General features: G+C 43.3%; 2 protein-coding genes across 2 annotated transcripts in view; one reads left to right on the top strand and one right to left on the bottom strand.

Moving 5' to 3' along the window:
* Positions 1 to 13,062, bottom strand: part of LOC308283251 (disintegrin and metalloproteinase domain-containing protein 11-like) — a gene marked incomplete at its 3' end in the record, with an annotated part of 30,125 nt that extends 17,063 nt beyond the window's left edge. Inside the window, exons 1-7 of the mRNA XM_080723640.1 lie at positions 12,987 to 13,062; positions 12,119 to 12,318; positions 7,752 to 7,828; positions 6,775 to 6,841; positions 1,981 to 2,063; positions 842 to 905; positions 78 to 138 (exon numbers count right to left, since the gene is read on the bottom strand). Of these exons, the coding sequence (XP_080579766.1) occupies positions 78 to 138; positions 842 to 905; positions 1,981 to 2,063; positions 6,775 to 6,841; positions 7,752 to 7,828; positions 12,119 to 12,318; positions 12,987 to 13,044 (610 nt within the window). The 5' untranslated portion in view covers positions 13,045 to 13,062. The remainder of the gene's footprint in view (positions 1 to 77; positions 139 to 841; positions 906 to 1,980; positions 2,064 to 6,774; positions 6,842 to 7,751; positions 7,829 to 12,118; positions 12,319 to 12,986) is intronic.
* A 3,045-nt stretch (positions 13,063 to 16,107) lies between these two features.
* On the top strand, positions 16,108 to 23,556 carry LOC308282896 (P43 5S RNA-binding protein-like; the record flags this gene model as incomplete). Its single annotated transcript, XM_080723285.1, has 8 exons — positions 16,108 to 16,172; positions 21,134 to 21,230; positions 21,351 to 21,439; positions 21,560 to 21,633; positions 21,755 to 21,835; positions 22,040 to 22,269; positions 22,902 to 22,955; positions 23,290 to 23,556. The coding sequence occupies 8 exons, from the start codon at positions 16,108 to 16,110 to the stop codon at positions 23,554 to 23,556; spliced, it is 957 nt and encodes a 318-aa protein (XP_080579411.1).
* Positions 23,557 to 25,475: the final 1,919 nt, after the last annotated feature.

Below are 25,475 nucleotides of genomic sequence, written 5' to 3'. Positions count from 1 at the left end.
ATTGTTAAAATACAAGGTCTCAGTACAGAGTTGTAATGTGGAATAACACTGTTAATGTTGTAGTTTCACAAATGTACCAGGGCAGCTGGGGGACAATCTAACGTCAGGCATCCGGCGGATCAAGTGAGCACCATCATCCTAGGGCAGAGCACAAATAACAAGACAATCAACATCTATATCGTCGCTGTTGGGCAGAAACCTTGTATCTCCAAGTTTCAAATATTTAAAGGTAGGGTAAGTGATTTTCTTTGGTTAAAATAACTGTTAAATAGCTCTGCTAGTACCCATTGCTATAGACTAGTCAGTGCCTGTTCAGTAACAGGAGTCTCCATGTCTCTCCAGCTTTTTATTAAACAGAATGCATTCCAGGTCGGGATGCCACTTTTATCCAATCAGGATAGAGAACTCAGTCAGGATGAAGATTAAACAAGTGAAATTGAAAGTGATGACACAAAGAAATGAGCAGACAAAATGTGAACTGGAATACTATCAAATGAAGCTGATAACTGGGTACTTTCTCTTGATTGGCTGAAAGTTTGTCACCTATCTGAAAATGTATTTTCTATTTATTAAATAGCTGTTACTGAACAAACACTCTGATTACTAACAGAATATAGTGCTTTAACCTTTTAACGAAAAAATATATATGAAATATTATCTTTAGGTATAACTTTTCGTGTTTTAAAATAATAATAAAAAAGGTTTTGGACGTACAAAGTTCCCACCCAACAGTGGTGATATGCATTACCCTGTGCATTACCCTAATCATTAGAACAAAAATATTGCTCTCCTACCGCCAATAAACTCTGCCCTACAGTGCCTTTCAGAGACAACCACTCACCTGATTAGTCCTATTGAGTACAGGCTCAATCCCATAGGAGAAGAAGCCATCAGAGAACATGCCACTGAGGATCAGCAACAATAGAGAGCAATAGAAAGACAGTGAGAGAGGAGAGGGAGGGTTAATCAAATAAAGAAAGGCAGGTTAACAATGAGAGCAGAGTGGTAAGAGCTGCACAGAAAACTGTTGACACAATAGGCAATTTGTGACGCTGACACTGCAAACCCTAACCCTAACCTTTATGTATTTATGCTGTAGGCCAGGGGTCTTCAACATTTTCAGGCCAAGGACCCCTTAGTTGAGAGAGAGATGAAGCAGGGATCCCCACAACCTTTTCATAGATTCCATCTACAAGCTCGCTCACAACGCCTCGCAGCACGAGGCGTTGTGAGCTTGTAGATCGGCTATTTTTGGCTAAAGTTCTCAGAATATGGACTCTAGGGTTCAAATCTTTAATATAAAAAAGGAGAACAAAAGTTTCTATCACACAAAGATTTGGAGGACCTCCTGTAGTAACTCTGAGGACCCCCTAGGGGTCCCGGACCCCTGTTGAAGACCCCTGCTGTAGGCAGTGTAGCTCTAGAGCTTCTTATTCATTACTGTACAGTATGTATTTTGTCTCAGAACAAGGACCACAATGGAAATAAGTTGCACAACTCTCTTGTGTTTCTATCCTTGACGTTTCTCCGATTAACATGAAATGTGTTTTTTCCTGTATGATGTCCAATAAAATACAAATCAAACTAATCACCGAAAAAAACACTTATAGTACAGTACAGTACAGTACAGTGTGTAACTAGAAACGCACAAGTAGGCCATATCACCGGCATCACAGCTTCCAAAGAAAACAGATATATTATGACCAATGACATCACCACTGGCATCACCAGGAATACTGGTCCCTCATTGCCAGAGATGCTGGTCCCTGATTGGGCTACGGTCTTAAACAAGAGAGGACACCGACATACATACAGTACATACATACGGTACATACCCAGCCGATCGCAGTACTTCAAGGTTCAAGTTCAAGGTTGTACTTTATTGTTACGTCTTTTGTACAGGTACATAAGAGTAAAATTAGTTTTTGTTTGTTTGTACTTGCTCGCTCTGCTTGCGCAAGTAATGATAGAGGGACTCACCATAGGCCATGGCAGGTGGATAGAGCTGCCCAGGAGTCTGGTAAGTCTCTCAGCCTCCCCTGGTAGTAGCAGTGTTCCCCTCCCTGCGAATGAAAAGCACAGCACACCAACGTTACACTCTGCACACCCTGCACACAACACAACACCAATACGCAGGTTTCTACGTGACTGGGTTTAAAGGTGGGTTCTTGCACTTCATTTGGTACCCTGATGTTTCAGCGATGCTGAGGAAAATACTCTCACTGCCTCTGTACACACATCAAATCTTCCTCGTTCCACTATGATGCTCATGGTGTAGTTTGTGACCTAGTTGTGGTCCACGAAGCTACGTTCTACATCTGCCCACTGACAATAGAGGTGTATCCTGCAAAGGGGAGCTCTTAAATAAATCAACACTTGAGGTGCCCCTGCAGTCGGAGTAATTTGTAATGAGAGTGAAACATGGTGGAGTAACAGTGTGAGTAAGAAGGCTTGAAATAGCCCTTCCCAGGCGAAATACAATGTGGAACAAACATTAGAGGCAGCACAGAGGCAAAGTACATTGAGTAGATAATGTAAGGAACACTGATATGTTCTTTCCCGACCGACCACTCAAAGGCAAAACCTTGACGACCCCAGTGGTAGCCTTGATTAGAAAGAGTAACAAAGTAATAAAACTAATTACCTTAGGTAATAATATTAGTTAGAATATCAAGTAATGCAATACTTTCATGAACTCTGAATTTTTTAAAGCTTCTCACGGATTTATGCACACTGACAATGCAGTTTGTCTGATGTTTCCAAACATACACCCTGTTTCTATAGAGGATGCTGCAGCTTCTGAGTATGCAATCGTGACCTTGCAATTTAGGTTGCTAAAACAGCAATTTAATAACTATTACACTATTGTGGCATTCATCTCTATTCCATTAACCCACCCTCTTACAGTTTGTCGTTTTTGGACCTGTTTTAACAATGGCAGGATGGCTGCCTGTTGGACATGGTTGGGAAGGGAGTTGAAAAGGTCCTGTCCTAGTGGTCTTTAGTGTGGTTGTGTCCACAGACCTGAGGCATTGGGTAGTGGTATGGCTTAGTGAGGTAGGGAGCCGAGGGGTCAGGTTATTTATGACTTTTTTAGGTTGTGAGTATAGTATTTTAAAGCCAGTCCTATATTTAACTGGGGGCCAGTGTTATGGGCTGGCTGTTTTCCCACCTTTCCCCTATGTGTCTGGTCTGTCTGGTGTGTGGGCGTGGGAAGTGTAACTGTTGAGGTTTCCCAAAGTATGAAGACAGACGTGAAGATGTTATGATATTAAATGTTCTTTATTACTTGCAGCCATCAGAGTTCGCAAGTACTGCGTTCAGTGGCGTATCTGTTGCATATTTGTCGCATATCTGTCTGTGTTTAGACCTGTAGTCAATCAGGGACCAGCATTCCTGGTGATGTCACCATCAACAGCCAATGAGGGACCAGCATTCTTGCAGCCTGATATAAATAACAAGGCGCGCTCTGCTGGAGCACAAGTAGGCCATACATGGCCACGAGTGCACAAGGAGCAAGTTGGCACCTCGACAGAATGTATTCTAATTATTTTCATTACAATGAGCCATGCAAAGCGATGTCCCTGGACGGGTGCAATATCCTCTCCAGAGCTCCTGTCTTTCTTGAATATACTGTATACTCTCAGGCTCTCATGGCGTCCATCTGAATTTCACATTAAGGCAGTGGTTTGGTGTTTACTAGTCTCTCGAGAACAGACTTCTAAGGACCTTTTCTTTGACGATGGCTAGCCAGATTGGGTGTTTACTTATGAGTTGACTCTGCTATTGAACTCCTAATCCTCCAATCACAAGGCTCAACTTCGAGCCTCTTCCAGTCTCTTCTTTCCATGTCCTTGTCTGTCTGTACAGTCTTGACCTATTCTGACCTCTCCATTCAATGGTCAGTGTACTGCTGAAAGATTGTGTCATCATGCTGCAATGATCTCAGTATAGTTCAAGGCCTGACATGGATCAAATAGCCTAACTAGACTGTGTCACACTTCTTAAACCATGCTATATATAGCCTTCATAAGGCTATCCAAATATCACAAAGTTACATATATTATAGAAATCTCCAATATAACAAGTAGAAGCTATGAAGGACAGGGGTGATGTGATCTCAAAGGCGGTTGGAGGTGACCAAGGGAGCAGCGGAGAACTGAACATTCTACCACTTTTTGTGTGGGTTTGGCACTCGGCTTTGCCTCGTGCCACAACCCTGAAACAGTGGTAAATCAGCCAACAACCCACTCCCTCTCATGGTGAATGGCTTACTTATAGTATATGTTAAAAGTTCATATGGGCATGCCCATACAGGTACTGTATGAATTTGGAGCTACATTACATAAAATATATAATATTTAGTAAGACGGAATTCAGTTCCCAGTACAAGCACAGCCAAGCACAGCCTTTTGAATGAACGCAAAACTCTGTGTTGTCAGACAATTTGATGTTGTCAGAAACAGTGACATAAGGGGAAAATCCCAGTTGTCCTACGCCCAGTTGTTCTGCGTCCCAGTTGTCCTACTGTGTCCCAGTTGTCCTACTGTAGCCAGTAGATACATGTAGCCTACCCCCACCTCAGCATTCGTACAGCTACTCAAGTAGTGTACAGCTCTCGCCGAAAATTCGGCGTCCTACTGCTGTAATTATTGTCCACGACATTGCAAGCGGCGCGAAGGCCAGCGGACCTTGGTCCTGCTCTTCGCGCCCGCGAAGAGCGGGCCAGGGCCGCGCGGCCGGCGGAGCGCCGCGCGAGTTACGAAGCCGTGGTGAATGCAATCGTTATATTTACGGCCTGGGCAAGCGCACGATAAACGCATGAATGGGATGAAGATCGCTTGCTTTACAGTCTGTTCGCAGACTAGCCCATACAGCCAGGCTACAGTAGGACAACTGGGACACAGTAGGACAACTGGGACGTAGGACAACTGGGCGTAGGACAACTGGGACTAGCCCGACATAAGTGGTGAGTTGAAGGTTCCATATCATGACCAGTAGTGCCAGAGCTTGAAGTGATGCCAGGTCCCAGCTGAGTGACAATCTGATCTGGGTACAGGCCTCCACTCCTCCCTACTGCTTTTTGGAACAAACCATCTGTCTACACACAGTAGACACAAAAGCACACACTCACATACACATAAATGACTAATTCTGACGCCAGAGCCCATCCCGCCTTGGTATCAATTGGCATTTAGTCCGGTTTTCTCTCCTCCCTTATTCCATCTCTCCTCCTATTCCCTCCTTCGCACTCTTCTTTCATTCTCTTCTCTGCCAAGAACTTAATGACACCACTGAGCGGACACGTTGCTATGGAAACAGCCTCATGATTGGTCGGGGTGGCTGAGGGAGAGATGGGAACAAGAGTGGGTGGGGGCACGGCATACCAGGAGTGTGGGGCTTGGAGGGGGGGGAGATAGTTTCACATATTTGTACATTTGTACAGTGAAATAAAAGAAAGAGCAGCACTCTCCCCTCCTGGCTATCAGAATGCAGTGACATTCCTCTGGTCTATCCTCTCTTCCTCCGGTCTACATCACAACGTCAAGGCTTTCATCCGTTATTTTCATCTCTGTGCTCACAGTTGTGGTTTTACACTGCAGACATTCATTCATTTCATACCCATCTGAGAAAGGCAACAGGAAAGACAGACAGGCAAGAACAAGTCTTTGGTGTACCTAGCAACTTCACACACATAACGTCTCACATAAAGAGCACAAAGCACTTTCCACTCGAACCCTAGCATCCCTATTTTTCAGGGGGGAACATTTGCTGAAAATAGCAGTTTTACAAGGTCACACACACACTTGTAAATAAGAATAGGTTTGGTGCAGAGGGAAAATCACACCTAGTGTGAAGTGAGCGGTGCCTTTATATACATGCTCAAAATGTCCCGTGAAGCTTTGCGGGTCAGACACACGGACAGACATACACACAAAGCACCGCTCATAAAGATCAGTCCAATAAGTACAGAGCCTTTTTGAGGGATTAAGTGGTTAGATATAAAACTGGAAAATATGATAGACTAATAGCAATAATAAAACATCAGGAGCAATTAAAATGTTGATTTGGAGATCAACTTGCTGTCTGTAAATTTTCTACATTTGAGGGCCTATGACTTGACCTATAATAACATCCGAATTCTGTCATTCAACCAAACAAAAGATAATTTAGAGTACTGGTTAGTTGTGAAAGTGATGTGTGACATATACAACCAAGTTTTTTACCGCCGAGCATCATAATTCTACCAAGCTGTCACAGCTTTGGTAAACATTAGACACTTCTGGTATTTTAAATTGGGAAGAACAACTTTCACCATGATAACTGTAGATAGGGTGATTATATATGGCTCTATTTATTTAACAGGCCAGGGGGTCTTCATCACATGAGTAGAGAATAGGATTACGTACGTTTAACATCGGTTCTTAAACTCCATGAGTCACTTGTGCCAAGCACGTAGGTCTATACATTGCTGATGTACATCCAGAGTTTTGTACATTGAATACAGAACAAAATATTCTTTGACACGGTAAGGCTATGTTCAGTTCAGTTCAACCAGTACACCCGAACCAAAAGTAACCTTTCTACCTGACTGATAATAAAGAAATCACACCAGTGTGAAGTGATGTTGTTGGATGTCACAGGATATCAGTATTTGATACCATGGGAAAACACATGGACATACAGTACACACAATGTCACATATAATCACACTATCAACCATTTGCTCAAAATTAAGTCTGCACACTTCCACACCTACACAGATATACTTACCATAGACTGTGTGGGTTTCCTGTCTTCATTAAAGTGCCGTTCCACATATTCTGAGGACAGGAGATGGCTGAAAAGAGAGGCATTCCATTTTCCCATTAACATTAAATACTCAAGAGAATGGGGTATAACAGTGACATTATTTCTCTCCCTCCCCCTCCATCTCTCCCTCCAAATATATATAAAAAAAAACAGAAATTAATTAGTGCACATTATATGAATTATATCATAGCTGATCACCTCCATGAATGATGAGTGTGGTGTGATCGTGTTTCAGCAATGGTAGTAATAAGGGCAACATTTAAGCCAAGGAATCTCCTGAATAATAAAGTCACAATAGTCCAGGCCACTCTCTAAAGTCATTCTCCTCTGGGTAAGAGTCTACACACTAACAACCTCTTTACCGGTCAGTGCTGTGAGTGTGCAAGCGCACATTGGTATTCCTCTGCACATCCTGTCATGTAACATAACACGAGGTGCTAAAAATGCATTTAATTACTAATGAAGGCAGTTGAGGAAATGCTAATGCCGACAGGGCTGAATGATTGAAAATACATACTGATGCAAGTTGTGTTGTAACATTTCATCACTGTCAGGCAGAAACCTCGTATCTCCAAGTTTCAAATGTGTAAGTTTTTGGTAAAGCAAAGCCCTGCTTCATCATACAAGACCATCGCACAAAACTAGTGAAAACAGCAGATCGTCTGTTTTCACTAGTTTAGTTAATTTTTTAGATGATAAATACAAAAGAACGGTTTTGGACATACATGGTTTCCACCTGACAACGACGATATCCTACTAAATAAACGACGAATGTCTGTCTGTCCGATGTCTGTCTTATATAAACTGACTGACATCACTGACTCCTACATTCAATCCCTCATATACTTGTACACCCCATAACCCAAACTGCACATAATACTGAGCACATACTGTATGTTCGAACGGGCAAGGACTAGTATAGTATATCATATACTCACTGGTTTAGCTCCAGATCCAACATGAAGGTGTGCCCAAACCCTTCTACCTGGAAGGAGGCCTGGGCTAAGTGAACTGGCTGGAAGACACAGACGAGACACACAAGAACCATGGAACAGGTTTCAGTTTAACCACTTCTTCATAATTTCACAGATTTTCACAAATAACATGTTGCCCTGTGATTTTTGAGCTTATAGATCTGCTATTTCCAAACATAAATTAGCAGTTAAAACATTTTCACCTATAACGAGATGCCCAAAATAGAATACCACGTTGAAAGTGGCTAAACCCGATATGGGCTTTTCTGCCTTTATTGATAGTACAGTAAGGTAGACAGGAAACAGGGAATGCAGCAAAGGTTGTCGGCATCGGGTCTATGTGGTATGCGCCTGGACCGCTAGGCCAGGGGGAACCCCAGGTGTGACCGTTCTGTCACTGCAAAATAAATAATCCAATTTAGAAAAACTCCCATGAATAATTCAACACGGGATCAATATAGTGCATGTGGTCTAAAAGCATTTCGGCGGCCAAAAACATCATGATTGATAAAGTCTCCATTGATCTACATTGGCCGCCCACATTTTCAGCAGACAAAGTACAGTGGCCTTTTGAGAGTTTCACAATAAAGATGGATGGAGAAGGGTCTGACAGAAGGCGTGGAGGAGGAGGAACACTAAGCTTTACGGATCCATCTACATTAGCTGGCGATGCGGCAGCACCCCTATGGACACCTGCCAAAGAGGTGAGGAGGCCAGGCAACAGTCTTGCTGGCTGAGAGATTTACTGCAGACTAAACAGCATGTCTCTTCAGCAACACTCAGTGCCATGCATTGCTTCGGTTGTAGCAAGTAGCCACCAATAATTCAGTGTGCGGGAAATATGCTGCAGTGAATCACTCGCTTTTTACATATCACCATTCATGAGTTATTCCCTACAGACAACTGTACTTTATTCTGGCCTGGGAACAAAGGAGTCCACTTGCTGCTTCCCAGAATTGATCATAACCATGTATATTTGTATATTTGTCACTAGCAGACAATTAAAAAATAAAAATCGCACCTGTGCGAAGTGAGCGGTGCAAAGGCGATTTTCATATATGTATTATTATCATTAATTAATAGTCTAATGAAAAAAGAAATATAGATTTTCATATATGTATGACCATTATTAATACTGTAATGGAAAAAAGACAAACATTTAGAAAAGGAGTTAGGGGTTATTGTTTTGATAATGAATATATATATGTTGAAAACATATCTATTTCTCTTCTCTAGTTTTTGTTATCGTTATAAGTAATAAAGCATCATGGTTGTTAGCTGTGTAGTATGAACTGTATAGAGAGGGAAGACAGCCTGCGCAAATCTTCATTGCAACCAGTCATGTTTGTGTGTTACGTCAGACCAGAGCTCGTGGTCAGATATATAAGGTGTGAAGATGTATATTTTGTCACTTACAAGACAGGGACACACTAAAGAGGGAGCGCAACTGAAGAGAATAGATTTTGCCCTCTGACTTTGCCTGTATTTTGGGCTAGTATTGGCTAGGTGTAGCCTGAGATCTGAAACAGCGACCATAACCTGCAAGTGTAATGTAGTGTGGTCGCTGTCTTGGATCCCAGGATACACCCAGCCAACACCAGCTTGAAGTTTGGTTTGAAGTCCAGGGTTATAAAGCAAGAGGGAGACAAGAGGGAAAACAGACAGGAGGTCAGACAAACAACCTGGCCGTTACGCACAACACGTCATGGACACAGCGGGATTTTGATTGGCTAAGACAGATCTAAATTGTCATGAACAACACAGCATTTGATTGGTCTGTTCTGTTTGGCTAACACATGTCGTCATGGGTACGGTTTCTGATTGGTCAATTCTAATGTTTAGTTAATCAACTAGCCAATCGATGAAGAATGAAAGAATCGTCCTGTGCTAATATGTTTTAGCTAAATAAACCAAAAGTGAAATATAGGAGCGGTTTGCACCGCTCAAAAAAAAAACATATGGAAAGATCCTTATTTGGTTAGGGTGTAGGTATGCTACTTTAGGATTAACACAAAGTGCTTTAGCCAATCAGGGTGGAATATGAAAGATCGGACAGATCTGTCTTGATCAGATGACTACAAAGATATGGTGTACCAATGTGGGTGAGGTTTGGATAGTAGTAGCAAAAAAGTGTGTTCTGCAAAGATCAGATTCAGTGGTGCTATACAGGCCAAGTTGCGGCAAAGGTTCTGCTCTGGCCTCCAGGGAGTGTGCGTGCACAGTTTCACACCGATTTGGCCAATGGGCCAGAGATTAGCTGTGCGCAGATAGAATAACGGACAGACACACACACACACACACACACACACACACACACACACACACACACACACACACACACACACACACACACACACACACGGACGGATAGGGATGAAAACATAGTCTTAGCCATGCCATTAGGCTGGCGGAGAAAATAAAGTACCATTAAACCATTGGCCTGAGGATGACACTAGAGGAAAGGCAATGGTGTCACCAAAATCAGTACTGGCCATTGTCTGGGGAGACGGTTCCAGGGCAATCCAACCAGTCTTTCTCCAAGACATAGTCATCCTCAAGGCCCCACTGCTAGTAGAGGTAAACACTCAGCCAACACTGTAGAGACCTGGGTTAAATTCCTGGCATAGGTGCCTCCATATTGGCCAGGCATGTGTGCCAACAAATCCAATTGGCACATTTGGTGTGTGTAAACTGGCAAAGTCGTGTCATGTCTTGCTTGCATGTCATGTCTTGCACTAGCAGTCGGGATTGGGTGCCTGTTCCGCGGGAAGGGTATCTGGGAGAGATAGCGTGCACCTCTGCACACGTTACGCTCTCCCAGTGAAACCTCTTGCTGTCAGGTGTAACGAAGTGGCTGGTGACTCCATGTGGAGGCACGCTCCCCAGGCCAACAGTGGGAGGGTTGGCAGAAAACATGACACTGCATTATTAAACATCTGGGGACATGTTTTGTTGCAGCATACAATCACAGATGATTTCATTTGCTGCATAAACAACATCCACCTACTGTATACCAACTCAATCCTGATTATATCTGCATTTGATTCAGTTTTCAGGTATATAAATCTATCCTGAGTGTCTCCATCTCCATGATAATGAGAAACTGTGCTATCTACGTGAAGAGACACGCAAGTGTGCAATATTAGCTGCAAAATATGCTGAGATATGAGCAGCTTCACATTCTAATCTATTCCATCTACTAGTCAGGTCTCATTCCTTTCATAGGCAACTCTTCTATCCTGTATGGTCATGCGTTGAATTTTATTATATTTTATGTGAATATTTGCACGTTATTGCATATGTATTGCTAATAATTCTTTATGTGTATTATATCTTCCGTACTGCTTTGACATTATAGATTATTCTCATCTATAATGCCAAGCTAATTTGAGAGAGAGTGTGAGTGAGTAAGTGAGTGTGAGAGAGAGAAAGTGAGAGAGAGAGTGAGTGAGTGTGTGTAAGAGAGAGAGGGAGAAGAGAGGGTGAGAGAGAATTGAAATTGAATTGAGAGAGAGGAGGGGGGAGAGAGAGAGAGAGAGAGAGAGAGAGAGAGGGAGGGAGGGAGGGAGGGAGGGGGAGAGAGTGTAAAAGCAACACAAGTGCCCCAGAGTCTTCTTGAGCCATGCAGCACTTTTCTCAGACCTGTTTAATAATGGATGGGGACATACTGTACTTCAACACACCACTAGGCTACATAAAGGAGAGCTCAGGGTTCAACACAGCAGCTGGATAATCAGACTAGATACCTTAATATTGCAAGAAGGCCTGTGCTTCATCAAAGTGCCAATGAAGACAACCAAATACATTTTGTCTCTTCCTGTAACTCTGCATGACCAGAGGTGACTCTGTATAAACAAAGAATCCTCCAATTGATGCATTTCTTGGCTTAGACGTCATTGCGTTCATCTGTCAGCCGTGTCGGGATCTTCAAAGAATAAATGGGTCAGAAACATCTATGAGAAAAGATTGCAGAAAGGCACCTCCCTGCACTGTCATGATCATTCGTGTCTACTCAACTGTAGCTCCAACAGAGTGAGGCAGAGACTAGAGCTGAGCGTTGCACTGCTTCACAGAAGGGAAAGGTAGGTTCCCATCAGCCCAATGCCAGTCACTTTAAACTAGTCGCACACCCACAGCACAGTGGCCTCCACTGACCCTACAAGCTTGTGTGTACAAGTATGTTCTATAAATCAAACTGGGCTGCTTCTTGGGGTTTATAGGAGCAAATCACGTTGTCATTTCACAACAGTTGTCAAACATAAACATTAATATAAACAAGGTGGGGGGAGGGGGATGGGATAAGGTACCTTGACTCACAAGTCACAACCTACCTCTGTGTCTGCTGTGCTATTCTTCACCCTGGTATCCAAGTGGTCATGAGCCATTTCTTCCTCCGACTCGATCTGCTGCACAAGTCTCTTTGGATAGGTGACCTCGGCCGCAGGGTCTCTGCTGTCTGTCCTCCCCAGTGTCCCCACCGAAGCAAACCAGTCCCATACACTCCCATCTTGCACCGAGGACCTATCCTCGCCTGCACAGGACAGTGGGTAAACAATCAATATGAGTCGAGTCGACCAACATTAAAGTGGAACATTAATCAGCTTACAAAGCATATATTAGTCAAATTTAAAAACAATATTTAGTTTTGTTTTGATATTTGAGTATTTGACTGATATAAAGCTGATATAAAGCTTTACTCGAGGCAAGAGTAGACACAGGAGAATGGTGTTCAGGATAAGTAGCCTACACAGTACAGGGGATAATCATTAATTAGGCCTATACTACGCAGATTATGACCCTATGATATGAATTGTGGGCGAGCAATCCGCGGTACTTGGCGAGTCTTCAGTTCGGTGGGCGAGCATTCAGTGCGTCAGGGCGAGAATTCTGCTTCTAAACACTGGGCGAGTGGGGTTTGGGGCGAACGGACTGGTTAGTGTTTACACACAGGAGAATAGGCTATGGGGGCGCTATGGTGGAAATGTGTTGATGCAGCGAATGTACCGCATCGGTTGCGCTGACGGGGAAAGGGTTCCGGGCCAGTGGCCACGGAGCTTGGCACCGAAATACGAAACCATAAAAAAGTGCTCGCTACAGAAGAAAAAGGTGATTGCAAGCGGGTGCGAAAATGTAAAGGAAAAGAGCGCTCTGTTCTGTCACTCCATCCGCGCCTAGCTCCCATCCTTCTCTCCCTCTTACCTGAAACGGCGAGCCTCTCGCCCACTGCAGCAAAGACCAAGCACAGCACCGCCAGCATGATATTCACATAGTCCCCAGGATTAACATCGAGAGCGTCCAAATGTCACAAATCCACTTGATGGGGGAAAACGACGCGCGGAGAGTTATGGCCAGCATCCAAGTGAACCCGTTAAATCTCTGACGACGAACGCCTTCTCATTTCCCTCGCAGTCAGCTCCAGTCGTGCAGCACTACTACGGAGAACGTGGATTTGCATATGAGAATGAAAGATGAAACATACGCTGGCTGGAGCAGCGGAGCTGACCAACGTAACGTAGCCTATAGGCCTAGAAATTGATCGCGGTGGATGGGGTGCTGCTGCTTGGATAACACGGGAAGTTCGGTGCGCACGGGCGCATGCTTCTTGAGTGCGGAGGTGTGTTATAGCCTACGGGTGTACGGGGTTGTGTGTGCGAATCTGCGGTATGCGGACACGGAGGATAGAAAATTAAGAGAATTGTGTAGGTAGGGTCTGCGGTGATGAGGACACGTGGGACCAGACTCACCAGAGTACCCTCCCTCATCTCTGGCCAAGCATCCTCCCGTTGCCATGCAGTTGTCTGCGCACCGCAGGAAGGATGCGACAGTCTGGGCGAGGTGGGACAAGAACCAGGCAAAAAGGGATTAAGAATGTGTCTGTTTTTAAGTTTAATTTTTCAAATTGTATACGCAGTAAAAATCCTCAGTGCTATTTTAGCGCTCAGTGTAAGTGACCATTTGGTTACATTTGTAGGCTACATGAGACAGTTTACAGTTTACAGTTTAGGCATTTAGCAGACGCTTTTAATCCAAAGCGACTTACAATAAGCAGATAACATCACAATAATAAACAAGATAATATGTCAGTACATCATCAACAATATAACAAATGCAAATGGATATCTATCTAGAAAAAACACAATATAATCAAAGTTCTGAAAAAAAAACTAAAAAACAAAAACAAATGCTAACTAGCTTCATGTATTCATTGATTCTTTTTCTGTAGTGCTAAGGGTTTAGGTGGAGTCTGAAAAGGTGAGTCTTCAGTCCACGGCGAAAGCTAGCGAGTGAGTCCGTTGTTCTAAGTGCGACAGGGAGTTTATTCCACAACTTGGGGGCCAGGAGGGCAAACTGTCTCGGACGAGTGGATTTTTGCCCTGGAGTTTTGAGCGAGGGTTCTGTCAGCATCCCTGTGTTGGCTGATCTAAGTGACCGGGTGGGGGTGTAGGGGTTGATCAGCTTCTGGAGGTATGGAGGAGCCATACCTTTGGCTGCTTTGAAGGTCAGCATCAGTGTTTTGTATTCAGTGCGGGCCGCAACCGGGAGCCAGTGGAGGCTGCGGAGAAGGGGAGAGACATGTGAGAACTTAGGCTGGTTGAAGACCAGTCGTGCCGCGGCATTTTGGATCAGTTGGAGAGGTTTAAGTGCACATGCCGGGAGACCAGTGAGGAGAGAGTTACAATAGTCAAGCTTTGATATGACAGATGTCTGAATGAGGAGCTGGGCTGCCTCCTGGGTGAGGAAGGGTCTGATTTTACGGATGTTATAGAGTGTGAACCTACATGACCGGGTGACTGATGCAATGTGTGCCTTGAATGATAGCTGGCTGTCCAGGACCACACCAAGGTTTCTAGCAGTAGGAACTGAAGTCACAAATGCATTATCTATGGAAATAGTGAGATCTTGCATGGGGCAAGACTTAGCTGGGAAGAAGAGTAGCTCCGTCTTGTCCGGGTTCAGCTTAAGGTGGTGGGCTGACATCCACTGTGAGATGTCGGCCAGACATGCAGCAATGCGTTCTTCCACCTGGGTGGCAGAAGGGGGGAAGGACAAAAACAGTTGAGTGTCATCAGCATAGCAGTGATAGGATAGATTGTGAGCAGAGATAACAGCACCAAGGGATTTGGTGTACAGGGAGAAAAGCAGAGGGCCAAGTACGGATCCCTGGGGGACTCCCGTTTGGAGGGTTCGGGGGGATGAAAGCAAACCTTTCCATGAGACCTGATAGGTCCGGTCCGACAGGTAGGAGGAGAACCACTTTAGTACCGTCCCGGTGATGCCTAGGTCAGCAAGGGTGTCCAGGAGCAGCTGGTGATTCACTGTGTCGAATGCCGCTGATAGATCCAGAAGAATCAGGACTGCAGAGTGGGAGGCAGCCTGGGCAACATGGAGTGCTTCCGTGACTGCTAGGAGTGCAGTTTCTGTAGAATGGGCTGGTTTAAAACCTGACTGGTTGGGATCCAGCAGGTTGTTCTGTGAGAGATGGAGAGAAAGCTGGTTAGAGACCACACGTTCAAGGGTTTTTGAAAGAAATGAGAGGAGGGATACCGGTCTGTAGTTCTTGACGTCCGAGGGGTCAAGAGTTGGTTTTTTGAGGAGTGGTGATACTCTGGCTGCCTTGAAGGCAGCTGGGACACAGCCTGAGGTTACAGAACTGTTGATGATGGCGGTTATGAAGGGGAGTAGGTCAGGTGCGATCGTCTGGAAGAGTGGAGAAGGGATTGGATCCAGGGCACAGGTGGTAGGTCTAGAGGAAGTCACTAGTTTTATGACGTCATCTGTAGAGAGAGGGGAGAAGGAGGACAGACATGTTAAGTTGGGGATACAATTCCGTGTGTTAGACACTGTATTCTGGGGGAGATGGGAGAATGAACTACTGATATCGTCAACCTTCTTTTCAAAGTAGGCGACAAAATCATCCGCTGAGAGGGATGAAGGAGGGGGGGGAGGGGGGGGTTTGAGGAGGGTTGAGAACGTGCTAAACAGTTTCCTAGGGTTTGAGGTACATGATTGAATCTTTGTGTGGTAGAATGATGATTTTGCAGTGGAAAGTGAGAGTGAGAAACCTGACAGGAGTGTGTGAAAATGAGATAGGTCCTCTGGTTGCTTCGTCTTGTGCCACTTCCTCTCTGCCGCCCTGAGAGGTGTTCGCTCAGATCTGAGAGTTTCAGATAGCCATGGGGGAGGTGGATTTGCACGTGCTGGCCTGGTCGAGAGAGGGCAGAGACGATCAAACGCTGAGGAGACAGAGGAGAGAAAGGAAGATGTTAGAGCGTCAGAAGGGAGAGTGGGAAGGACATCCGGGTTTGGGAGGGAGGAGAGAATGGAGGAGGAGAGAGTGGAGGGATCCAGGGTTTTCAGGTTGCGTCGTGTGGTGACGGTCAACGGGTGGGTAGACATACAAATGGATAAATGAATGATTAGTATTGATTACTATTGTAGGCATACTGTGCATTTACATACAGGAATTCTCCACAGTATAATGTGCTGACACACAAATTAGACCTGCCTGCGATTTATGAAGGCTTGGCTTCTCTCATTGCCTAATTGTAGCTCTGGTCCAATTGGACCAGGCAGTGCAACCACTAAACAGCTGACACATGAATGCTTTTGAACTGGGTTTAGATACTTTAGCATGTTGTTTATGAAGAGGCTGGATTGCTGTATCCAAGTTTCTTCAAGGCACTGCACCCTCTCTGCACTTTATTTATGTGACTATTTGTTTAGCTTGTGCTATACTCTGCTTATTCCCATTTCACACTTCTAGATAAGTGTCTGCTAAATGCCTAAATTGCAAATTGCAGGTAGAACTGGATGCATTATGTATCAAGACAAGATGTAAACTATACTTAAACTTCTTAAAGCTAAAATGTATATGCACCCTAAATCGTTTCCAATCTAATTCGGGTGGTGCACCTGATACAAGTATGACGCCTCACAAGGTGTGTTGTACATTTAATGATAGAGGCAGAGGCATGGTTAGTAGGTTACAAAAGCATATTTTATTTTTTTACAAACAATTAAAAACATTGACTTCAATATTATGCTAATTATTATAGCTGCATGTTGATGTGCACTGTAGCATACTCAAATATAATACTGGACAAACATAGGCTAATCCCAGCAGTGTTCCCCAAACTTTATTCTGGGGCACACTTTTCATTGCCAAAAGATCCCATGGGGCACACCTAGATATATGGTGTGTGTGTGTGTGTGTGTGTGTGTGTGTGTGTGTGTGTGTGTGTGTGTGTGTGTGTGTGTGTGTGTGAGTGTGTGTGTGTGTGTGTGTGTGTGTGTGTGTGTGTGTGTGTGTGTGTGTGTGTGTGTGTGTGTGTGTGTGTGTGGCTCTTTTCAAAATGTTTGCCTCTTTCTTATATTATTTTACAATTTGACCAATGTTTTACCAGTTTTTATAGAGTTTTTGATAACTTTTGATGTAATGGTCTTGGTCTTTTCTTTCTTGGGGTATTAAAAAGGTTTTAAAAGTCCTTAAATTGTGACTTCACTGTCAAATTTCAAAGGGCACACCAAAGCATCTCAAAGCGCACACCAAAGGCCCACGGCACAGTGGTTGAGAAACACTTAATGGACTCTGTGTGCGTGTGTGTGTGTGTGTGTGTGTGTGTGTGTGTGTGTGTGTGTGTGTGTGTGTGTGTGTGTGTGTGTGTGACAGCTAATCTCCGGCACATCGGCCAGATTGGCAAAGGGAGGTTTGTCCTGGCATGCGGTGACAGGGGTCACCACCAGCACCTCTGGAGGACACCACGCCCATTGCCCAGCCTCAGTGGTCCTAACAAAGAAAACAAACATAGCGAGACAAGACAAAACAGGTCACTTAATATTGGACTGGCCTGGTTAGTCCATCCCCTGACCAAGCCGATACTAAATTGAATCCATAAACAAAAGTACTGAAGGCCTCAGTGATGGCTGCTGGAGTGAGTCCATCCAGCCAACATCCATTTAACTACCCCTCAAACAGCATTCTAAATGGATGACCAGCGGTTTCAACCCAGGCAAAGCAGCAGTGTTGTCAGTCACTGGTACACTCCCCAATGCGGCAGGTCACCGCCATACATGGCTAACTAACCCACACACAAACCCCATCAGTCCAAGTAGGCCATTTATCAATGCGTCTACTCTAGGTTGTAGCACCTGGGAGCTAGCCTGGCGGGCCATCCCACATACTGCGTTCACTCACTCATTCCCGAAGGAATGAGTGAGTGAACGCAGTATGTGGGATGGCCCGCCAGGCTACCTGGGAGCTGCACTGGTAACTGGTTAAAGACAAAAGCTCAAGTCCAACAGGCGAGCTGACAGAAGCCATGGAGACAAGTCAGTGGAGATGCTCGCTCAGGCTGATTCAGCTGTCTCAATTTCAGTCCTCATAATAGAGTGGGTAGAGACTATGACTAGAGGTGGCATAGGAGAGAGACAGACAGACACTATGTCCACCCTGTTACACTAGCATCTTGTTATATGAGGAGATTGGGGGTGGGTTGAAGGTGTCATTTAGCTGTCACAGACTTCCCATGTATAACCATATGCTCCATACTAAGCAAGCACAGGGTTTATTTGCAGCCAGGCAGGGGTGAGATGCCATGGGCTCGCGTGGGCTCAGCGAGCCCACACTTATTTTGCTGCACGCACGCGCGCCTCATATGCACACATGAATTAACAATAAAAACACTAATTAACAATAAAAACAGCGTGCGCGCATGACGTCATGAATTTAGAGGACCCACACTTCTAAAATCCATATCACACCACTGCAGCCAGGGTTTAGGTTTCACCCTCTCAACTGCAGCTTCACTCTATGTTGCATAAGCACAAATGGCATTCTTGTTCCATGCAATGTATGAAGTAATTAACTTCCAAAAGTCTGCTTTTGCCAATTGACCTGCTGACCATCTTGTGGGATGCATTAGTGGAAATCAATTCAATTGTGAAACTTGAGATGTTTTAGGCCATTTTTGCCACTGTGTCGTTTCAGACCATGAACCAACCATACAAGGTATAATGTTTATTAAACTCTCAGGGTAAAATGTTCCTAAACTCACTTATTCATTAAACTCTCAGAGTTAAATGATCACAGAATATTTGGCTGTGTATAGGGCTGGATGCAGTTAAGTTTTTCAGCTGCAGTGTTTCTCTAATGGATCTCACTAATGGAGGCACATTGTGCATCCTGACAGCCCTCTGAATATTTCATTTTGCTCCTCCGTGACTAACACAGAGACAGTGAGAAAAAGAATTGCATAGGAGAGTTCCACATCAAGGGGTCAATTTATTATCCATCAGACAGCTGGGGCATCCGCCCAGGAGGCCGGGTTTGATCCTGGGTTCCTCCTGACTCCATGACTTTGGCTGTCACCATTATGACATTTTACATAAATTGTTACGCAAATAATTGCAATTTAATTGTGTTTTTGTCGTTGAACACTGGAACATGTGAATAACATTTACATTTCAGTTTGCCTCTTTGAAGTTGCACAGGGCAGATTTGACAAATAACTTAACAGTTTAATCACTTTAAACTGTAAAAACTGTGCAAATAGCCAATCAAAAAGCATCACGTTGTGAGCTTGTAGATCTGTGAATGTGGATGTGATTATGCAAAATAATTCTGATTATTTCAAATAAACAATAATAATTAAATTTAGCAGTTCATTCTTTTATTTTTTTCTAAAACAATTATGAATAGTGGAGGTGTCTTCTTATACCTGTCTCACCTAGGCTGTCCTATTGCCTGGCTAGCTTCCATTGGTCTGTGAATGGGTAATAGGAAGAAAGGGCACCAAGGAACAGTGGGCAACGTTAAATTAGCTATTTGTGTGCTTTTTTGGTGCTAAAGTCCTTTGGATAAAGCAAGGCACTATAGAAATGCAGGCTAATCACCATTTAGCTGTCACCACTCCAGAAATCTGGACAGATGACCATTTCAATTTAAACAGGAAACACACCTTGTCATCCCCTTTTCTAGTGTTTTAGCCTATGTGACAATCCCTGCACAGCAACAACCAATCTACTGTAAGTATTCAGCCCACTGTAATATCTGTATTCTCAAGAACAGGAACTGTTTTCTCAAGGTGTATTAAAGACGGAGAATTGTAAGAAGTAAGCTGTGTTGTTTCTCAACATTAGATATATCACAGGCAATTCAATTAAAGAATGGTGTAGGATAACAGTAGTAGGAATCAGAGTTAACAAACTACTGTAGCCTAGGGGAGGGGCCTTCTACTGAGTTGTGTGCCCCTGACTGTACCAGTGACAGCTTAACAGAGGCATAGTGCCCTCTGCTGGGCATAACATTGTATCGCAACTGGCAATACCCTGAAAATGCACGATATTTGCATAAAGCAAAAGTAAAAGTCTGGAATTCTAAATTTACTTTGAGTAAAAGGTATCAAAATATAGGCTACTTTAAGTAGCCTACATTTTGATAATTTTCTTTAATAAAGCAGTAGGCTACACGTAGAAAGTAGGCTACGCAGTATTATATGCATGAATGTCCCATTTCAAGTTTTCAAATATAAAGAAATCTTTTGAAAATAGCAAATCTTCAAGCTCACAATGCGTCACATCGCTGGAGTGGTTAATGTAGCCTGCCTATATGTTGTAATAATATTCAAACATCCACAAAGTAGCAATAAAGTTAACAAATAATTGTAGTGGAGTAAAAGTATAATATTTGCCTCTCTGAGATGTAGTGGAGTAGAACAGCAGGCCCAACTGAAAACTGGAAATAGTAAAGTACAAATAGCTACCTCAAAACTGTACTTAAGTACAGTAGGCCTACTTGAGTAGATAGATATACTTTAAACTAAAGTTACTTTACACCACCGGGTGGCAATTAACAAAATGAGCAAGCCCCGCCCCAAACCCTATAAGAGACCTTTCAACAAACACCTGTGTTATTCTGATATCAGAAAATGAACGGCGTATCAACTGGGAAGCCCGAAGTTCAAGTGCTCCCGTGTAGCCATGCTGGCTGTGCGGGGGTGTTCAATAAACAGTGGAAGCTGAAACGACACATGCTGACGCACACTGGAGCGGTAGGCTATGTTATTTTCTACAAACATATTCTGAAACTAGCCTATTAACATTTTTGTAGTAGTAAAACATGCGAGTAGCCTACTTTTTTCCACCACTGATTTAAACTCTGTTCGCAGCGTCCATTTCAATGCAAGGTTGAAGGCTGCGGTCGTCGCTTTTCAAAACAGTCGCATCTGACCCGCCACGCTCCTCGGCACAGCGGGACAAAGCAGTACAGGCTAGTGAAGTCAATGGGTTTTCATGATATTTATCTCTCACTCGTGTCGCTTTGAAGTTAACTTGTCTCTCCTGAACAGGTGTACTGTCGTGAGTTGCACGAGCAGCTTCTTCGACCCAAACGCTGTGAAGAGGCACGTGCGTTATGTACACGGAGATAAAGAGGCGTACTTCAAGGTTTGGCCACACGGGGGTGCCGTGGTACCGTTTAATGTTTCAGAGTTGTCTGTGCACTAAGTATTGAGGCTTTTGATTGACGCTTTTGATTAAACTTTTGATGTGTTTTTCTTTTTTCAGTGCAATCATCCAAAATGCTCATTGACCTTCAAGAAACGAAGAGCATATAAAATGCACTTAAATGTGCATGGGGTGACTGCTCAATTTAAGTAAGTTTCATATTGTGTATTGTAACATGTTTTAACGTTGTATAGCTTCAAGAGGAGGGCAAAGTAGGAACTGGGTTGGGCTGCAAAACTGATTTGAATGCATCTGGTTTTTCTATTCAGATGCTCAAAGAGAGGCTGTGGTGCCACATTCGACTCCCATACCACCCGCAAATCCCATGAGAAAAGGCACACAGGTTGGTCAATTTCCAGGGGTTCTCTCATCCTCCTACCCTAGAAATATTGCTCAAGTTTCCAGCTGAACCGAACAAACCTTAATATTAATTTCTTGGCTGTCCTGTCTTTTGGTCTCTGCAGGGTACCGCTGCCCACATGACGGCTGTGAGGTCATTGAACACACCTGGGGGAAACTGCAGAAGCACACCAAGAAACATCCAGGTAAAGTCTTTGTATCCCTCTATTCGGTGACACTTATTGCCAAAAGTTGCTGGCAAGGTTTTCAGCTAGGTTTCCAGGGAAATGTGTATTATCTGCATTGATTCCATTGAGGTGAGGTATACAGGTGATACAATTCCTAGCTGTTGGCCACTTAATACTGCTAGAATGTTGAATTGTTTTCTAACTTGATGATTTGCGTTTCAGTCACTTTCCCTTGCAAGGTGTGTAAGAAGGTGTTTAAGAGAGGGGACTCCCTACGCAGACACAGACGCAGCCATGCCTCGCATAAGCCTGTCCTGCTTTGCCCAAGGACTGACTGCCAGGCGTACTTTTCTACAACCTTCAATCTGCAGCACCACATCCACAAAGTGCACTTTAAGCTGCTCAAATACAGCTGTTCTTTCCCTGACTGCCCTCAAAAGTTTGCCATGCGGGTGAGTAAGCTTGGCTTTGATGTGAAATTGGGGCTCCACATATTTCCTAAAGAAATCATTTTTGTATTGGTCCACTTGGGGCAATTTTCTGTGACATTAAAGGGGAAGACCATCCATTTTCAATATTGAACTATGTCATTAATATACCTTAGAGGAGTTGTGTGGAAATTAAAAAAAAAGTTCCCCCCTCTTCTGTGTTGCCTAGAACTGGAGGATTGATTTTGGGGTTTGTATTGCAAATTACAACTTGATGACATCACACATTGTACTTTACAATACAAACCCCAAAATCAATCCTCCAGTTCTAGGCAACACAGAAGGGGGGGAACTTTTTTTTAATTTCCACACAACTCCTCTAAGGTATATTAATGACATAGTTCAATATTGAAAATGGGTGGTCTTCCCCTTTAAAGTGAAATCTTGCACTCGGTTGGAAATGTAGTTAAATGGCACATTTCAACTGCTCCTTGCACATTGAAGGTGAAGGGTATGTTTGAATGATGATAGTGTTGCTTCTAGAAATGAGTGTATATGGTCTCCCAATTTTCTGTTTGCATTATTTGTCATTTAAGCTTGTTTTCAAAGTAATGACTGCAGTAACACTGAATGCCATTACTGTTTCTGTCCAACAGGAGAGCATGACCAGACACTTACTTCACCATGATCCAGGGGCCAAACTTCAGAAGGTGAGCCAGGTATTCAATTTAACAGCTTGATGCTACACTGCTCAAAGAATTAAGAATTCATTTTGTTCCCTTAAATTCTTTGAGCAGTACAGTATACTTTACAACCCAGTAACAAGTTATAACAAGCTCCATAAATCTATCATTGGAAATGTTGCTCTGGCATCACCATTCCATTTTCTAGTCTTGGCTTTATAGTCGGGGACCATTAACCATTCATTAAATAAAGTATCAATACTGCAATGTAGAAGTACTGTTACAAGTAGAAGTCCTGTACTAAAATGTACATAAACCTACCTAAAATTTGCACTCATTTACACCACTGAATGTTTGACAGAAACGGCAGCGAGCAAAGAAGTCCTGGCAGAAGCGTCTCCACATTCAGCATCGGCAGCCTCTGGTGGAAGATGACTTGCGTCACCTCTTTGCCCTGCGCTTGCGGATTTCCAGACGTGCCAAGGTGGAGACCAACCTCTCAGGCCTCTTCAATGAGCGCAAGATCCCTCACTACGTTGACCCAGAGGTCAATCTGCGAAACCTCTTCAGTCTCAAACAGCAGCGCCTTTTGGAGCCCAAACCCGAGGTCTTGCCACTTGCAGTTTAAATTTAGCTGCTACTACCCTTTGAGTATGAATTTAAGTTTTTGTTTTCCCTAGGTTTTGAGAATCTAAAAATATTTCTAATTTGAAGTAAAAGAGAATTTATGTTTTGAGAATCTAAAAAGATTTCTGAATAAGAAATGTCTAATATATTGGGTATTTTTGTTACATTAGTACATTTCCACCTTAGGTGATGGTCATTGATTAGTTGAGGAAGAAGAAACTTTCAAAATGTGTTTGAATCTTGACAATGTAAAGCTTTAATGTCAAAAGTTCCATAGTTTAAAGAAACTTGTATAACTGAGTTTATTACATGACCCAATAAAAAGTTTGAACCTGATTTGATTGAACTTTTTTATTAAATATCCCTGATACATCAACAGGTTTTTCATCTCTTGAGGTACTGTAATAGAAATGTAGTTTTGAGTATCCTATTTATTGAAGTTACAAACTGTCATTTTTAAGGGACTCCATATTCCAGCCCACTATTGAATTGTGACTTATTGCTGTTTTTTTACTTTATAAATGTGTCATTTTGACTTCTCTGTTCAAAATGATTACTGACGTGTGACATCTGGGGTAGGTCAGCTTCTGACTCTTGGTTTCTGGCAAAGATTTGCTGGCACTGTCCGACTTAAATTAAACTAACACTAGGCAGGCAGATTCCAAAACCATATACATGTAGTAAATTATGACTGGTCAAGGCCTTTAATGGTATTTTTAAAAAAATGGTTTTGCATCTGTCTGGACCTTAGTTGCTCATTAAAAGTGCAGTGCAATAGCTTTATTCTTTACTGAGAGTGTTATAGCTCTTATGATGGCAATCGCCCTATAAACGGTTTCTTTCAGTAGGCCTATCTCCAGGTATTTAGAAAAGGGAACAAGTTTTCAGATTGGGATACCCATTTTATCCAACCGGGAGAGAAATTTGCAGGCAAGTTGCAACTGGAACACTGCAAAATTTATGTATGACAGTATTGCCTGCTATCAAACTAACACTATCCATTCAATGGAGCTTTATCAATGAAACATTTGTTTTGACAAAAGAATATCACTTGTGCTGTTTTTAACCATACGCACATTCAAATGATCTTGTTTCAGCACATTCAATACAATTGGTCAATGTATGCATTGTGCTAAACCGTTTTCAACATGAGCTGTCCCTGGCAACTGAGACGTCTATTAGGCTGCATCATGTTTTCTGCTCCTAATGGCACAGGACAGAGTGCATTTGAAAGCCTCATTTGAGCTCGCTAACAGCCTGTCAGTTGAGTTCAATCAGTGTCATTCATCGCCGCTCTGCCGAAGGTCGTTTTTGAGGCCCCGTTTCAGGCCATTATTGGCACCTACACCTGTCTCCTGCTTTGACCTGGCCTGTGTAATTTGCCACGTACCCCACATCGGGGGGAACATTTCATACCTGTAATAGGTTATCAGGAACAGCCATAATTACCTTGCCTGTTTCTTTTGACTTATTTTTTTATTTTATACAGAATGTAATTTACAATGAGATTGGATTAGAACAGTATTTTGCCAGGCTGCGTCAAAAGCATAATTGAAATGCATTGCATCATTTAGCAGTGGGAGGACTGAGGACAAACTGATGAAAGTGAATCAGTCAGTGTGGTTCAGGGTAAACGTTTTTTGAATAATCTCCTGTAATCAACTCACAAAGTGCATTTTTAGCACTGCTGCTTTGGGGATGCAGTCACTACAGTGGGTTTAGGGAATTTAAGAGATTAGTCTTGTTTCCATGGTTATATGGAAATATGGTAGGGAAATGAGCAGTAGACTATCTTAAATGTTTACTTACTTAATCCTCTTCGTCCCAAGTGGGACATAAGGTTTCAACGATCTGCCTCCATGGGACCTGTCTTGTGCTGCATGTTGTGCCTCGCCCCATGTCAGGTTCATCTCCTTCAGC

Source organism: Nannobrachium achirus (genome assembly GCF_963921795.1).
Source record: "Nannobrachium achirus genome assembly, chromosome: 4".
NCBI classification, from domain to species: Eukaryota; Metazoa; Chordata; class Actinopteri; order Myctophiformes; family Myctophidae; genus Nannobrachium; species Nannobrachium achirus.
This window is presented reverse-complemented; position numbering and strand designations above follow the sequence as displayed.